The sequence below is a fragment of the Phocoena phocoena genome, chromosome 15 (genome assembly GCF_963924675.1).
Source record: "Phocoena phocoena chromosome 15, mPhoPho1.1, whole genome shotgun sequence".
Taxonomy (NCBI): Eukaryota; Metazoa; Chordata; class Mammalia; order Artiodactyla; family Phocoenidae; genus Phocoena; species Phocoena phocoena.
The window spans coordinates 80,119,134-80,137,605 of NC_089233.1; the positions used below are offsets into that span (position 1 = coordinate 80,119,134).

The following is an 18,472-nucleotide window of genomic DNA, read 5'->3' on the forward strand; positions in this document are numbered from 1 at the left end:
TGGCAGGATACAAACGTACTGGGTAATGTTGGTTACCTTTGGGGAGCAGGACTGGGGTTTGAGGGTCTGAGAAGGGGCTTTTATATTTCTCTGTATGTTTTTCTCTTCCATTAATTTTTTTTCTTTCTTTCTTTTTTTTTTTTTTTTTGTGTTACGCGTGCCTCTCACTGCTGTGGCCTCTCCCGTTGCGGAGCACAGGCTCCGGACGTGCAGGCTCAGCGGCCATGGCTCACGGGCCCAGCCGCTCCGCGGCATGTGGGATCTTCCCGGACCGGGGCATGAACCCGTGTCCCCTGCATCAGCAGGCGGACTCTCAACCACTGCGCCACCAGGGAAGCCCTTGAATAGACAATTTTATGAGCATAGAGAAAAAGGAAAATGAAGCCGGAATCCCAAATCCAATTCCCTCCCAGTGCCAAAACAAGGCACAGGTTCCAAGCAAGTCTTCTCTGAGAGGCTGGGGAAAATAGTCCCAGGGGTTATTAATTTCAGTGTACAGGTGGGGAGAGGGTTTCCTCGGTAAGGAGTTGTAAAAAGTTACCAGAAGCACAGGGAAGGGTGATTCTATTTTATGCATATGGCTGAGAATTCAAATGGCTCCGAGTAGATTGATGCAAATCACTTTCATTCCCCATGCAAGTAACCATTTGAGCACATCTGGTGCTCAGCAAGTTGCTGTATTTGGAAATTTGGCCCCAAATGGTTGATTCCACTAACAGTCTGCTTTATCAAAGCTGCAAGGCGACAGTGGAGGCATTGTTTCAGCCAGAGTTCTACTCACCAAGTAATGTCTGCTGCATTTTTTCCCTTAGCAAACTTTCTCTCCTGCTCACTTTTTCTTTTCTGTCTCTGTGTGTGTGTGTGTGTGTGTGTGTGTGTGTGTGTGTGTGTGTGTTTGTAACATTCAAAAGTAAGCCTCTGCTCGCTCTATTTCCTTGACAGTTCAATAATATTCTGTGATAGCTCGGTGACACTTTGATGATAGGAATACCCATCCCTTTTGCTGTAAATGTCAGAACAAGGGAAAGGAGCTGGAGAAAGTGAAGACAGCTCTTTGGGTGGTTCCTGCCAAGCATCTGTCGGAGCTGGATTCTGGATTCGGCAGCCCAGAAGCCCGGGTTTCATGAGAAAGCCGCGGGTGGCCACTTGTATGGCAGATGGTTGATTTTCACTTGAGCAGAGGCCCCTGGGACAGTGAGGGTTCCAAGGGCTGGGAGAATCACTAGGAGATTCTACTCCCCAGGATTGCGTGGGTGTTCCCATCTCCTTGCACCTCCTTCGACTGTTTGCCATTTCTCTAAGCTTTGAAAATTTTATTTCTAAAATAAAATTTATTTCCAAAATTCAGGTGCCTTTTATCACTATGAACAGAACATGAGCCCATCCTTTAAGGTCTTCATGATATCTTCTGTGCTTTCCTGAGACATACACAGGATTCTGATATGAACTTTAGCTCTGCAGTAGGAGGCCAGGTCTTACATCCTGGCTGGGCATCTTTACCAGCTCAGTGTCCTTGGGCGGGTCACTTCCCCACCTGTAGTGTTTGTTCCCCTTCCTGTGAAAGAGGAGGTTGTATTAGTACATACCTTACTGGGTGGCATAATGCCTGTGGTTTCCTGACATCGTGTCTGGCACCTACTAAATCCAAGTCCACCTGCGTTATTAATGTTGACTTGGGAGTTAGAGAGGATACGATGGCAAGGGGATGGAAGATGAGGGAGGTTTCTCATCCACTTATGGATTCATCTCTTCACTCAAGTCAGCCAGTGTGTCCATCAGTGACTCAGTTATTCAGCCACTTTTTATTAAGTGCCGTCATACGAATCACACCAGACACTAGGTATATGAGCATAGATGTGGCATCTTCTCCACCACGGGAAGGAGAGCTCTGCTTATGGGAGGGTCTGCTCTCTTTTGTAGAGGACGGGACACCATTGTGCAGGCAGACGGTGACGTGACCTAAGCTGGGCTTTAAACTAGTTCTCTGGCCATTTACTGTAAAATCCTGGGGGAAACAGAGGTTCTGTGTTTTATTTAAGTTTCCAGCCCCCAGCAGAGTGCATGCCTTGTAAATGATGCCCGGAGTATATAAATGCGTGGAATGAGGGAGTGAATGAACCAAAGAACGCCAAGTGCAGAATTCACTGAAAGGGGTGAGGGGAGGCAGGGACGCAGGCAGGGAGAGCGTGAACGGAAAACTGAGTTCGGAGGCTTCGTCTAATTGAGGGATAATTAAAGTTGGAGTGAGCAGCTCCATCTGGCTCGACGCTGAGTGTCTGCATGCTTTATTTTGTTAAATTTTCACAACTATCCTTGGAGATCGGGATTGGTTTTTTGAATCCTATTTAATTTATTTTTACACAAACACATGTATGGAAATTTTAACTAACTGCAAAAATGTAACCGTATAGAAGATGATTTGTGCTCTATTTTTTCCCTTTTATTATTGGTTTGCATGCCTCTTTCCCCTCTTTAGCAACTCCTAAAACTTAAAAGTGTGCACTTATCTTTCCATGTTTTCCTCCGTACCCATATAATCCTACACAGAAATCGACATCTACATACACACAGAGGTGGATAGACACACACAGATACCTACACAAGATATGGGTATTTGGGGGTCATTGTTGATTTTACAAAATCGTGATCATATTACACATTTGAAGAAACTACCCCCTGGTATTCTCATTCAACAGTAAATATCTCACGGGAGTAGTTTAAAGTCATGTAGCCTAGGTCTGATTCAGGGGTTGGCAAACTATGGCTGATGAGCAAAATCTAGCCTGTGCTTGTTTTTGTAAGTACAGTTTTATTAGAACACCGCTACACCCAATCCATTTTTACATTGTTATGGCTGCTTTCACATAGAAATAAAAGAGGGGGTTCGTTGGCACCATAGACTGGATGGCCTGCAGAGCCGAAGACATTTGATATTTGGCCCTTGACAGAAAAGTTTGCCAACCTTGGTCTCATTCATTCTTTTTAATGGTATGCATTTTATTGGCAATATTAGGTCCATTTCACAGAGGGAGAAATTGAGGCTCCATGGCTTACAGTCAGTAAGTGAAGAGCCAGGACAGGAATGTAAAGCCCAGGGTGTGAGTCAGTGGGAGCTGAAAGGAAGGAGGAAATGTGGGAGGCTTTGGAGGTAGAAGAGAGAATGTCTAGGGCCTGAGTGTGTGTCTGTGGTGTGGGCGGAGATGAGCTGAGGGAGCAGAAAAGGTGGGCACTAAGCCACACGTGGATGGGCTCCACCTCCAGGGTTTCGGCAGGTGTGGGTGAGGCATTGGAATTTTTTTTTTTTTTTTTTGCGGTACGCGGGCCTCTCACTGCTGTGGCCTCTCCCATTGCGGAGCACAGGCTCCGGACGCGCAGGCTCAGCAGCCATGGCTCACAGGCCCAGCCGCTCTGCGGCATGTGGGATCCTCCCAGACCGGGGCACGAACCCGCGTCCCCTGCATCAGCAGGTGGACTCTCAACCACTGCGCCACCAGGGAAGCCCCAGAGGCTTTGGAATTTGAATGTCTAATAAGTTCTCAGGTGTTGCTGATGCTGGTCCAGGGACCACACTTTGAGAACTGTGGCTCTAAAGCGACTCTGAGATTCCAGCTCCTTGGTCCATGGAAGAAATGGCACTGGAGCTAGAGAGAGCACAGCATGGGACCGCGTGCTTTGATGCCCTTTATACATACAAAAATCCGCAGTAAGACTTAACACCGATCATTCAGTGAACATACATTGCGCTGAGAAAAGAGGTGTCAATGCAGCCATAATTCCCTCCTGGTCTAATTATATCGGACCTTAACCAGTCTTTACATGCATCTCAGCAGGATACGTTCACGGTGTTTCGTGTGTTTACGGAAGCAAGAACATGTGGTTAAGCTCTCTCGCTGGAGAAAGCTAGATCCTTTTAAGAAATCACTCCTCTAACTGAAGTGGGAGCGCACCTGTCCAGTAGGTGGAGGAAAGGTGGGCGCAAGAGCCGCTCTGCAGACCTCTGTTCAGACAGGACGATATAGCTCCTGTCGTCAACCCAGAATGATTACAAAACTTGTTCAGTAGCATTTGCATCTCGCTTCCAGAGGATTTGGTTACTGTCACTTAGCGTAGCAATTAGCATTTTAAGCGGTTTGTATTGATTAAATGAACGTGCTTCATCAAGCAGAAAGAACCCTGAAGAATGCAGCAGATGTAGTTTATCTCAATGAATTACTCCCAGCACCAAACCGTACAAGCTTGCTAGAACTTTACAGGGGTGTTTGATAAACCTCAGAAATATAGATTTACCTCAAACTGGGTAAACAGATCACATACTACACAAACACATGCTGGATTTTTATGTCTTTTTAAAAAAAAGTATTGTCTAAGACTATTCTCTTTTAAGAGAGGCATTTGGTATAAACCTAACATTTTAAAGATTCTGTTCAAAACACGTTTACTATTCATGAGATAGTTGGAGTAATTCTCTCTGGTTAGAAATTTGAAATTAAGGTTAAGCTTCTTTGAGAGCTGTTTTCTACTCTCCTTTTAAATTCCCCTCGTTTTCATTTTCTAGTAAGTGTCATCTGGAGAGGATCAAGGGGCTTAGGGCTGGGGCTGGGGAGGGCCTATAAAACGACAGTGTGTGAAGTGGGAATATCTTTCCTCTCTACAAGCCTGTTCTTCGAGGAGCCGGGGCACTTACACATATTGCTCAGTGCCTTATGCATAGTTTCAAAGTTCTTTAAACTAGTGCATGGAATGGTATGCAGTTGAGGAAAAGAGCTATGATTTCTTCGAAGATTTCAAAAAAAGGCTTTTGGATTAAAATATTTGATTCAGGGCTTCCCTGGTGGTGCAGTGGTTAAGAATTCGCCTGCCAATGCCAAGTAATTGCTCAATAATTTGTAACTGTTTCAGAACAGTCCTATCACCTTTTTTTTTTTTTTTTTTGCGGTACGCGGCCCTCTCACTGTTGTGGCCGCTCCTGTTGCGGAGCACAGGCTCCGGACGCGCAGGCTCAGCGGCCATGGCTCACGGGCCCAGCCGCTCCGCGGCATGTGGGATCTTCCCGGACCGGGGCACGAACCCGTGTCCGCTGCATCGGCAGGCGGACTCTCAACCACTGTGCCACCAGGGAAGCCCATATTCACGGAATTGTGAAAGCATCACTGCAGTCAACTCCAGAATATTTTCATCACCCCAGAAAGAAACCCATCTCCTTTAGGCATCATCCACCCAGCCTTAGGCAACCACCGATCTGCTTTCTCTGCATTTGCCGGTTCTGGACCTTGCATATAAATAGAATCATACACTTCTACTTAGGAAGAGACCTACGTGCATCCCTGTTGTTTAGGGGGAAAGTTTGAGTGTCGAAGTACAAGAAGGCATTTCTTTGACATTCACAGAGCCTTGCCTTTCTTCCCTGGCGGGATCTTGAGTAACACTGTTAGTAGAATGAATAAATGTGTAGAGCTGAACTCCCCCGCCGTCGGACTGTCCTGACCGACTGTGCACACACACGCAAGCAGGTCTTTCCCGGAGGCCCTGCTTCTGCTCATCACTTGAACGCAGAGTAGAATGATGCAGTCTTATTGTTTATTTTTTTAACATCTTTATTGGAGTATAATCGCTTTACAATGGTGTGTTAGTTTCTGCCGTATAACAAAGTGAATCAGCTCTACATATACATACATCCCCATATCCCCTCCCTCTTATATCTCCCTCCCACACTCCCTATCCCACCCCTCTAGGTGGTCACAAAGCACCGAGCTGATCTCCCTGTGCCATGCGGCTGCTTCCCACTAGCTAGCTATTTTACATCTGGTAGTGTGTATATGTCCATGCCACTCTCTCACTTCGTCCCAGCTTACCCTTCCCCCCTGCCCCGTGTCCTCAAGCCCATTCTCTGCGTCTCCGTCTTTAGAATGATGCCGTCTTATTACCACGTTCCCCACAGCCCCTGAGAACCACGTTAGTTTAACCTGGACCTGGAGCTTCAGCAGGAATTCAGCTCTGGGCTAACAGTGCTTCTGATTTGCTGGGTTGATTAGGATTTATTCCCTGGGCTAGAGCTGGGTTCATTGGCTCATTTATCCATCCTCTATTTGTTCAGCCTTCAGGGGCCCCACATAGGTGTTGGGGACACAGAGATAAAAGATATAATCCCCACTTTCTTGGAGTGCATGGGCTACAGGAGGAGGTGGGCTAGTTTAGCTGCTGTCACAAAACAGTGGAATGATCAGAGTAAGAGCAGAGCTGTGGGATGTCTGCTACAAGTACCTGGTGTCATGAAGGGGGAAGAGTCGTCAGGAGGTGATTCCTGAGCTGCCTCCTGAAGGGAAGGTAGGTGTTAGCCAGGTGAGGAGTGGGGGCAGCTCTCAGGCTGAGGGATCAAGGCAGTGGTGGGGAGGGGGGAGGCACCACAGGTGGGTGCCAATGGCAGGCCCCCCGCCATAGTGCGGCCTGAGATGGGAAGGGTAGCAAGCTCAGAGGGGAAGGGTCACTTAAAGCAATAAAGAAGGATGAGGGCCAGCACAGGGAGATCAGCTCGCTGCTTTGTGACCACCTTAGAGGGGTGGGATAGGGAGGGTGGGAGGGAGGGAGAAGCAAGAGGGAGGAGATATGGGGACATATGTATATGTATAGCTGATTCACTTTGTTATACAGCAGAAACTAACGCACCATTGTAGAGCAGTGATACTCCAATAAAGATGTTTAAAAAAAACAAAAATACGTCCATATAATGGAATACTATGTAGACATTAAAAATGCTGTTATAGGGCTTTCCCTGGTGGCGCAGTGGTTGAGAGTCCGCCTGCCTATGCAGGGGACGCAGGTTCGTGCCCTGGTCCAGGAGGATCCCACGTGCCGCGGGGTAGCTGGGCCCGTGAGCCATGGCCGCTGAGCCTGTGCGTCCGGAGCCTGTGCTCCACAACGGGAGAGGCCACAACAGTGAGAGGCCCGCGTACCGCAAAAAAAAAAAAAAAAAAAAAATGCCTCTTTCATAAAATTAGATATTGTTTCAAAGGTTTAAGGAAGAAACAGAGAACCAGCTTTGTAATGTTCTCTATGACACATGACATTAGTGTCATTTTATTTTTGTTCCTAAATAAGCTTTCTAAAAATACAGTCAGATCATGCTGGGCTGCAGAAATACATTCACAGTAATATAGTGAGTAATTTGAATTTGACAGCTATTTCCCAAATATTTGCTTTATATTAAAAATTTTATTATATTAAATATAATCCCTTTACATTGAGAAAATCTTATAATCAGTACCTTGAGAATTCAGTTCTTTTCCTCCCTTTATTTTCTTGTATTCCATGTTATTGAGGTTGAATGTCACCAGAAGTCACTGGTAAATAGATTTTTTTGGTTTGTTTGGTTTTGGTTTTTGCTCTTAAACTTTTGAGACTTTTCGTTTCTGCAGAAATAGAGAAACAGCCACAGAACCTCTCTACTAGCTTTTGTTTTCAGCTTTTTGCCCTTTTGATTTAACAGGACATGTTTAGGAAGAAATGTCCCCATGAAACTAGTGCTATGTAATTCTACTTGGAGACTCATTTTGGTAATTGTGCTATTGTGATAAAGAATCCAATCCATCCCATGTAAATTTCTGTTCCCCTCCTGCCCATCCCACTAAGCTGTCTTCTCTTGGAATCTACCCCCCACCCCACCCCATGTGTTCGAACAGGCCATTGACTACTCCCCAAAGACCTGGGGCCTCACACTGTATCTTTCAGGATGGATACTCCTAGATGTTTGGTGCCAAAAGCTACGACTTCCTCTTCATCCCTCGGTGTCTGGAATGAGGGTCAGGTGCTTGTAGGGGCAGACAAGGCTCTTTTTCTTATACTAGTGATAGAACCCAACTCAAATCAGCTTAAACGGAACAGAAATAATCGGCCTGTATAATTGAGAAGTCCCAGGCTAGTCTCTTGGTTCAGGTAGGATCCAGGGTCTCAGTGGAGCTTGTCGGGACTCTCCCCTCCTTTTCTTGGCTGTCTCCTTTGGAATAGTGTCCAATGACTGGCATGTTCTCCCTTTATTGTTCCAAGATAGGCTCCAGGCCCATCTGCTGTCCTCTTAGCAACCCCACAAGAAAACTCAAATATTTAACTCAACGGTTATTTCTTGTGCATCTACCACGTTCCAGAAATAATCTAGACCCTGGGATTCAGCAACGAAAAAAAAACAGTCAGAAAAACCCCTTGATTTACCTCTACCGATTCTCTCTTCCACAAAAGTCCTGATAAATGTCCCCAGGGATTGTTCTTATTGGCCTGACGTAGGTCACCGGGTCACCCCTAGAATCAGTGGTGGGGTCTGACGGAATCGATTGAGCTGGAGGGAAGTTGCCCCGAGGAAAATCGATGCACTGTTGCCAGCCGGCTGAAGAACAGATGCTGCTAAGTCAGTGAAACCGACAGGCGTCCACCACCACCATGGGGCCGTACGCACTGATTGGCTGATGGGCCAGCTCGTGCTTCCGCAGCTCCCTGCGTGGAGCTTCCTGGGTCAGGTCTCTCGCGGCCCCGGGGTTGCTGACACACGCTCTCTGCCTTGATACAGCTCCAGATGAGGATGAGTGAGCGGGCCGCCTCGCTGAGCACCATGGTGCCCTTGCCTCGAAGCGCCTACTGGCAGCACATCACGCGGCAGCACAGCACGGGGCAGCTCTACCGCCTGCAAGGTGAGCGCGGGCGGACTGTGTGGGGGAGGGGAGGGCTGGCGGCAGATGGCTGGGGGGGGAGGGGTGGGGAGAGGGCTCAGCTCCTCCCCTCTAATGCGTGCCAGGCTGGTGAGCCCCCTTCCTCCCAGAGCCTGGCCCCTGTCGAGGGGTCTCACTCCCCATCACTTATACTGTATCACAATGTCCTGGGGGGAATTGTTTAAAACGCAGATTCTTGGGCCCTCACCCCCAGAGATGCTAGATTCTAAGGTGTAGGGAGCGGCTGAGCAGCGTGCACTTTTAACGACCTACACGGGGTCTGGGCACGAGGTCTGGCCCGCGGTCGGGGAAATAGTCGAGCGGACTCACGTCTAGCAGCTCGGCATTCCTTGGGAGCGTGCCGCTGGCGGTGCGGACATTCGGGCCCCCCCAGGACCTTGGAGGGTGGGGCCCGGCCCCGAATGTGTTACCAAGCCCCCCCCGGTGATGCTCATGACTCTCAAGCCTGGGACCCACGCTCTCCTGGGAAGGGAATGGCCTGGGGGACAGGGAGTTCTGGGCTCTGGTTCTGCTGTGACTGAGCCAATCCTAAGAGGCCCCTTTTCCAGAACAGTGGTCTCTGGAGCAGGGTACACAATGGCCCATGGAGGGACAAGGGGGACAATTAGAAAAATGTTAAAAGATTTTCTTATCCTTTCAGATGTATCTTTGTATGTTTTATATATAAGGATACCTGTGTATATGTAACGTATAAATAAATGACTAGGTCTGTGTAGGGGGTTCTTGCTGGAGACTTTTTCACTGATGAGGTGCAAAGATCCCCAAACATGGAAGAACATCTACGGGGTGGAACCTGGTTCGTCTGCAAGAAACTTGCTAAATGAATGAATGCAAGAACGAATGAATGACCACAGGAAACAATGGCCCCGGCCATAAATACCTGCTCTCTGTGCCCTGGTCACCCAGCCTTCCCTGTGGCCCTTTCTACTGATCATCTATCCCCCAGAGAGCTTTTTCTGGTCGTTCTCCCTAGAATTCTGTGCCTTTCCCCTGTCCGAGGTGACTCTTTGTCATCCCTAGGTCTTACCTCCAGGGCCCTCCCTGACTCCAGGGCAGGTCCCCCAGACTTTATCATAACTGGTGTGGAATCTCTGGTCGTGTGTACCCCTAAGATGCAGACGAGGGCACCCTCTTTTACAGCCCCACCACAGTTTTCATTTCATATTTAATTGTGTGGCCAGTTGACTCAGGACTAGCTCTTCCAAGAAGCAGTAACACCAATGAGGGCTGGAGACCTGTGTCTTTGTTTTTTCCTCGTTATTTTATCCCCCAGTGCCTTGCATGGAGTCCATGAATATTTGTTGAATGGCCGTATAATGTTAAGAGGGCAGCGAAGGTCCTTACATTCTAGGCGTTATGACTGTAGGCTCTGTTCACTTGTGGGGAGCCTGGCGTAGTGTAGATGCTCAGACATTATGTCCTGAGTGTCTGTAGGGGTGACAAGTGACTGCCTTGATACTTGATAAATAAGCTTGCCTTCCAAGACACAGCTACACAGAGAGGGAGGGTTGGGTTAGATCAGGTTGTTATAAATGCCATTGGTTTCATGTCAGAACAAATTCAGAAATTTTTGCAGCATTTGACTCATATCATCACAGTTTTTGTCATTTACATATCGCTTGTACCATTATTCAGTTTTCTTCCGTCTCTTCTATTTAAATATATTTATTTTTAAAAGTATATTTTTCTGTCTTTATACTGCTATACCAATTACCTATATTTTTTCTAATACACAATAAGATCAACTGTACAAATACCAATAGTAATTACTGAAGGTTTAAAAGAAGCATGTGTTATGAGCGTATATTCACAAAAAGCTACGGAGTTGCTTCGTAACTTGACTGTCTACACAAACCCAAATAATCTTTACAAAAAAGGTATGTCTTTTCAGACTCTGTGTGTCTGGAATGCAAAAGAAAGTTGAGAACCAAAGTGATGTAACTTCGTAAAGAGAAAATGGATAAATTGCTTGAATTCCTGAGAGACAGCCTGGTAATTTGAGAATAGTCAACTTGTATCAAAGTTGATGAATCACTGGATTTCCCCAGAATACCATGTTTGGAAAGATGAGAGTGAGGATATCATGAATATTTGGTATGTGTTGCAGTTTCAGAATTTATTAGCGGATATCCCAGAGTTTAAAAATCCTCAGGACAATCTGGACAGAGAAAATGTCATATGAAGAAGACACTCACTTTACAATCCTTACTTTAACTAATCTAACTCCCTTTAACCAAAATGAGTAGGCATTCATCAGAAATGATTTAAGGCTAAGGGTCTTATCAGACCCTTTAATATTTTAAAACATCTTCTTAAGTTTAAAGCAGATGTTTTAGATACTGTTAGCATGCGGTTTGTATGCTCCTTGGGTTTATACAACTACCTCTGACAATGTCTACATCTGTTTGCTACGAAGAAAACAACTCTGTTTTCCAGGATACAGACGTAGTTTTTTTAAACCACAACGACAAAAAACGCAGATTTACGTGCCTGCAAAAAGCCCAATTATGGTTGGAAAACCATACGTAGCTGACAGGTCTGGGATGATCATCAAAGATGAGTGACCCACTAATTCCAAAATAACAGTAGTGATAATGTTATGTTTACAAGTGGAGCAGAGCAACGCAAAACCTCACCGCAAAGGAAAAAAATCATGTTCTTTGAGAAGTTTCTGTTGTTTTTGTCAAAAATAGCAAGCCACCAACCAAACGACTCATCAGAATTGGATTTGGGTTTATTTGATAAATCTTTATCTTTAGGTTTGTTATCTATTATTTTTATAATCCAACACTCAAAAGATTCAGGCAGACCTTGGAGATATTCGGGGTTCGATTCCAGACCACCTCAAAAAGGCGAATATTGCGATAAGGCAAGTCACACAAGTTTTTTGGTTTCCCAGTGGACACAAAAGTTATGTTTACGCTATACTGCAGTCGATTAAGTGTGCAACAAATAGCATTATTTCTGAAAAAGATGTACATACCTTAATTTAAAAATACTTCCTTGTAAAACATGCTAACCGTCATCTGAGCCTTCAGCAGGTCGTAGTAGTAACATCAAGATCACAGGTCACCATGACACATACAATAATAATGTACACGTTTGAAATATCGTGAGAATTACCAAAATGTGACACGGAGACACGAAGTGAGCCAATGCGGTTAGGAAAAGTGGTGCCAACGGACTTACTTGACGTAGGAGTGCCACAAATCTTCAATTAAAAATATGCGATATCTGCGAAGCATAGTAAAGTGGAGCGCAATAGAACAAGGTCCTGCCTGCGTTACTGTAAACTTGAGTGCAAGTTGATTGGTATGGATTTTCCAAATGAGCCCAGTAGTAATACTTACAAAACAGTCATTTGAAGATAGTGATAGCTTAGTTTCTAATGAAATAAATAACCAGTGATGAGAAAAAAATGCCACAGAATTCCCTCAGAGATGATGGATTATCAGACTTTGTGATTGATAATTTTATAGGGTTTTGAAGATGACTGTGTTCTAGGTTTTGAAGATGATAAAACTATTATTGTTTGCTCTTTGTTGTATAGTATGACCTTCATTGAACACAAATTTCCAGTAGAATTCTTACATTATTCCTCTTTTGACTGCATACTGATACTCACTGAAATGTCCTATTATCTTGGAATATTTCTGTGCATGAGAATGGCATTGTAATTGCTTCATTTTTTTTTTTTTTTGCTTCACATATACACTTTTTGGTACCAGTTATTTCATCAAATTATTTGTTTTCACATACTTTTGTTCTGTGTAGGAATCAATGTAAATGTATTTTATTTTGCTGTTTACTTGGTACTGATGTTTACTGAGATATTTCCTCACCAGCGTGCTCTGTGTAGATTTGTCCATATTTATTTTACCTTGTGGACTGCTGTTTAGTCGCCAGCATTCATTAAGATACAGTGCTAACACGTGCTGTGCATGCAGTTTGGGGGCTCAACTTACCAGTAAGTTTGATTAAAAAAAATGTTCACAGACTACCTAAAATTATCTTGCTTATTATCAGGGGTGGTCATTTACACAACAAATAAATGGGATAAGTTCATCTATTCCACCTATACCACCTGCTCTCCTTCTTCCCTTCTGCCCACCCCCAGAAAAAAAATGAAATTGAGAAAAACTAGTAACATCATGACCCTGTGTGCCATAGGATGAGATTACACAGCACGTAATTTCTTCTTGTTTTGCTGGTTTCCATGAGTTGTAATTCCTCTGGCCAATTCACCTACCCTAATGTATTTCAAGCCGACGTCTTCTGACAGATCTGGTGGTTATTCTTGGAAATCAGACCCTTAGGAGGGAATTTATCCAACTGGTCTGAGAAAATTTTCTTCTCCAAATTTAGTCTTAGAGAGCCACCTGCTGGTTGGTTTTGGAATTACCACCTTATTATTGCCGTTTCTGGTGGAGAGAGGAAGGTGCTGGTTCGGACACACCCACCTACACTAAGACGTATTCAATCCACCCTCACTGCTTTTCCCACCCCATTTGTCAGTTTTCAAAACTAAATTCTCTTCTATGTTTAGGTATATATAGAATCAACTTGTGAGGTTTATCACGAAAACTGGGAAGGAATTCATGAAACGGAAGCATTCAACGGTGTGCTGAGTACCGTATTCACAGGATTCTTTTAAGAATTCATTGTATAAAATAACCAGAGTCATCTTTTTCCAGTTGTCTTCTGTATTGTCCTAACCCTGGTCGACATCACCTTCCTCCAGAAAAGTACTATGCTCCAATAAGTTTGGGGCAAAATGCTGCATGTCAAATTCTCCTTTAGGAGGTTCAGAAAGCAAATCTATATTTTTCAGACTCTGAGATGTCCTGTGGTAAAAAATCTGTTTAGTCTTGCTTAAATCAGAGCTCTGCAAATTCATTTGAAACATGCAGTCTTGTCTCTCCTTCTTTATATAAACAAACATTAACATACCTCTAGTAAAGTGCCAGGTTTGTTCCATACAAGGGAGACTGGACACACTCATTATCTTTATAAAAGCTACCATTTCTTGAGGATCTGCTGCGTTCCAGGTTTCGCACTAGGAACTTAACATACATGGTCTCATTTAGTCCACAAAGCAGCCACCTGAGAGTATTTTACACCCATATGCAGCTAAGACACAGGATCTGAAGGGTTAGTGATGTGTCCAGGATCACCTGTCTAGTAAGGAGTTGAGGTTTTCATCTCTCCATCCATTCATTGACGCATTCGTTTATTTGGCAAATGTTAATTGAGCATCTACTTTATGCCAAGCACTGTGCTAGGTGATGGAAGTACACTGGGGCTACTAGACAGGCTTGTTTCTGCCCTCCTACAGCTTATAGTCGAAAGGAGAGTCACAGTCAGTAATTACACACATATATTTAATTTCAAATTTGGTCCATGTCAGGTTGAAAAGAAAGTGTTTGTAGTAGAGAATGGTGAAGCAGAGCTGTTGTCGGTTTTGGGAGGATGATGACAAAGGGACTTCTTTAGAGGGGCTGCAGCATTTACCCCAAGACCTGAAGTCTGAGAAGAGACAGCCATACTGAGAAGCAGGGAAAAGCATTGTCCACAGAGAGATCAACAAGTGCAAAGGCCCTGAGGTAGAAACGAGCTGGCGTGTTCAAAGAGCAGAAAGGAGGTGGTGTGGCTGGTGCACAAGGGCCTTTAGGAGACAGCGGGTGTGTCCAGCTTCACTGCGATGTTCTTCTCAAACGCCCTCACCTCCTCCTCCAAGTTAACATCTCAGGAATTTTGCTCTTAATCTTAAGGAGCTCCGTTACTCAATATTTTAGAACCTTTCTGTTGGAATTGCCTCGGAAGATAGCATCCCTTGTTTAAAAAAAAAAAAAAATAGGCACGTATCATTGATCAGATGTGACTTTGGATAATTTTAGGAAATCAAAGAGTGGCATCAGATGTTTGCATCACTCTGCGGGACATCTTCCGTGTTGCTTATTTGGTTCACCTGGCAACAGCTCGAGTTGGCAAGAGTGGGACTATCTTCTCCGTTTCAATGAAGGCGGAAACTGAGACCCTTGGAGGTCGAGTACTTGCTCAAGATCACATAGTCACTGGGCGGAGGGACTGACATTAGAACTTCAGTGTTCTGACTTGTAGTCCAGGGCTCGCTCTTTCTTTTATCATATGTCCTTGCCTTTGGGAGGAAGTTCTGCTCTTCCCGAAGTGTTTCCAAGACAAATACCATGTGATGGAAATAGCTCCTCCAGCGGGTTGGTTCCAGGCCATGCGATTCACATTTTTATTTTAAGGATGATAGATTCTTGGAGCAAGTGGCTACTTTGGAGGAGTTAACACTGGTTTTTCTTTCTCTTTTATAATCTATTTTTTATTGAGGTATAGTTGATTTACAATGTCGTGTTGATTTCTGCTATACAGCAAAGTGATCTAGTTACACACATACATACATTGCTTCTCACATTCTTTCCCATTATGGTTTATCACAGGGTATTGTATGTAGTTCCCTGTGCTCTACAGTAGGACCTTGTTGTTTATCTATCCTATATATAATAGTTTGCATCTGCTAATCCCAAGTTTCTAATCCACCCCTCCCACCCGCCTCCCCCTTGGCAACCAAAAATGTGTTCTCTATAACACTGATTTTTCAGTATTAATTCTAACACAGTCACATACATTGTATATGCAGCTGGTAAGAGAGAAGTAATAGATTAAGATCTGAGCAAATGTGAAACGATGACAAATAAACCAGGGTCTCAAGGTCACATGTCTGTAGGGGCCAGGAGGACGTGCCAGGACTGAGTGGTGGGGTCCCTAGTAAAAAATGGCAGGGAGAGTGCAGGCCTAGAAAACAGGGACATCCGCCCTTTACGGGAAGTTTGCAGTCATTCAGCTATTGACAAGCAATTCCAAATGTTCCAAGCCCTGCACAGGCCAGAGAACAGGGCTGGGCCCAGATGGTGTCCACAGGCCAGTACCAGCTTGTGACCTTTGTGTGAACTGCAAAAATGTAAAAAATAATCTCTCAATCCATCTCCTGGATTTAAGCTTAAAAACAGTATTCTAACCAAGCCAGGAAGTTTCAGTTAACCATCATGATAGAAGCTGCAGGTGTCTTCATTTCGACTTGACCCCAAGTGAATGCTGTCAGTCACTTTTCTCGAAAACTTTTAGAGTCTAAGGAGCTACCGTTGAAGGTTCAGGAAGGGCTTTGCACTTGATTGAAGATATGGATTTTGCATCAATATTGTTTGCATGCTGTCTACTTCCTGCAGGGAATTTTTATCAAACTGTAATAAAGATTTGCCTGGATTTTTACTTGTAGGATTCAAACCCATTAATGCAGTTTCTCTACGTTATAGCGTGTGCTTATGTGTGCGTGTGTGTGTGTGTGTGTGTTGGAAAGAGAATAGAATTCTTGTCCAAAATGGCTGGGAGGCTGGAATAAATGATTTCTAGTGACTTGGGATATTTTAATGTTCAAATTACTTTAATAATCATCACTGCTATTGTGTACCAATGACTGTATGACTAGATTTTCTTATGGTTCAGATTTGAGGCTTGCAAATATCTGAATCCACGATTTCTTATGTCAGGAAGAGACTCAACCGAGGTGTGATGGAGGCCAGGGCTGTTGGTGATAATGAAGTAGAGCTTAAGGCTTAGGGGGCAAGAGGCCACTGTGAACCTTTTTTGCTAGGTCCAGTGTTTTGAACGCGTGTTGGTGGGGCAAACATGCTCCATTTAGCTGGGGTCCCATCTCCCTGTGTGTTAGGCCGGCTTGATCCACACATTTGGTTCCAGGAATGCTGTACTGTTGTGTAGGTTTTGCTTTGCTCACTTCAGAGAGCTGTTCACCTGGTCTGCAATGTGAATTCCTTTGCTTGTGGTAACGCTTATAGCCAGCAGATGGTGCTCTGTCCGCAAGAACTGGAAAACTGGCCTCCTGGCCAAATCCAGCCTGCTTGTCTGTTTCTCTTCATGTTTCCTTGGAACATTCGCGCCCATTCCTTACATATTAACTGGTTGCCTTTGTGCTACAGGCAGCAGAGTTAAGTATTTGCTATGACACCATACAGTCTACAAAATCTAAAATATTTCATATCTGGCCCTTTATAGAGAAAGTTTTCAGCCCTATCCTGTGTCACAAAGGGGGCTCACAGTTGCCTCGTGTGTTGCCTTCCTGGCTTCTTCATTTTTCTTGGTTTGGAACTTAAACCTGAAATAATAAAGGCTAAATGGATTTTAAGAAGTCCTGTTGTACTGCAAGATTTCCTGGGTATAAATATAATATTGTCTTACTTCTGGTCCGGTTTCCAAAGAGTGTCCTCGCCAAAAGATTCCACAGTCCTTTGATTCCATATCATCTCCTCTAAATATTCTGGGTATAGGAGTTGAAAAAGACGAAACATTAAGGAGGAGGTTGTCCTTAACTGCTACTGGTCTGATCATAGCTCAGTGCAAAGGCCACATGCAAATGATATGTTAATCATACCATCTCTTATGACTGTCATTTGCATATCCCTGTGAGTGGCCTCTGGGAAAAAAATCCCATGTCCTATGTTACTGATTTCCACTATAGAGAAACTTGTGACTAGCTAATCTGGTTGTGGGCTTTCTTGAAATATAACTGCCGATTTCTAAATCTTTTTTGGAAAAGATGTCACCAGCCCTCTGAAGCTTCATCGAACAGAGACTTTTCCTGCCTACCCATCTGAGCACTGATGGAACTGCCAAGAATTGCTGTGTGACATGCTTGTGATGTGTCAGGCACAGATCCACCCGGGAGGTCAGAGGATGACCCTGAGGGAAGCGCTGAAGAAAAGAAGCTACACGTCCTGGCTAACTGCGTGGTCCTTGGGAAACTCTGCAATACCATATTTTGTCTTTTTCTTTTTTTCCTTTCTTTTTTTTTCCCCCTTAAAAAAAACCTTAGCATAATCGAAACCTGTTCTATAGATATCGACGTCGTCTTCCCTCTTTTACAGTTGGACAGAAAGGAGTCGATGCCACAAAATGATTTTCTATTGTAGATACCATGTCCCTGGCACCTCTCTGAATCTATCCTTTTGCCGATTCTTGTGGTTTTTCCTTCTGAGTGTTTCAGTTGTATGACAGTACTGACAATAAAATGGCTTTTATTTGTTACTCGTTTATACCATATTCCTGTTATTGATATTCTGGTTCCGCTTAACTGTTGGCCATCATATTTTATTGTATTCCCCATTAGTTAAATCAGTGCTTTAACTCAGTATTACCTATTATGTTAATAAATCACCTTTCCAAGCACCCTTTATATTCTTTATAGGGTTACAATTTCTCTCTCACACCATCTCCCCTCTCCCTCCTTTTTAAAAAAGCCTTTATTTTGTTTGGTGTACTTTCCCAAAACATTTTAAAATAAAAGATCATTCTTCACCCATATGGTCGTGGGATTCTGGCTATATGGTTTTCTCTGTATCTCCAGTGTTTCTGAAGGTATGTGAATATTTGCCTTATGAGCCATGAGTGTGGTTCGGCATCGCGTTTGATGGAATCCAACCATTTATGCGTTTGTTCCCTTGTTCATTCAGCTGGGTCTGTGCTAAGCATCTATTAGACAGTCAGGAGACAGAGATTAAAAGACACAGACTCTGTCACGAGGGACCTTAAGTGCAGAGGAGTATGACAAGGAAAATAGAGACACAATTTCAATACAGAGTGACATCTGCTAAATGGACCCCGAGAGGTGATGTACTTCGAAAGAGGTGTTCACTCTATTCCCCAGGTTTTCCCACCAG

At 44.2% G+C, this 18,472-nt stretch overlaps 1 protein-coding gene across 1 annotated transcript in view; it reads left to right on the forward strand.

Moving 5' to 3' along the window:
* The window catches only part of DOK5 (docking protein 5), a 135,068-nt gene extending 116,955 nt beyond the window's left edge, over positions 1-18,113 (forward strand). The window contains exons 7-8 of the mRNA XM_065892278.1: positions 8,555-8,675; positions 17,353-18,113. Coding sequence (XP_065748350.1) covers positions 8,555-8,675; positions 17,353-17,417 — 186 coding nt within the window. The 3' untranslated portion in view covers positions 17,418-18,113. The remainder of the gene's footprint in view (positions 1-8,554; positions 8,676-17,352) is intronic.
* The last annotated feature ends 359 nt before the right edge of the window (positions 18,114-18,472 follow it).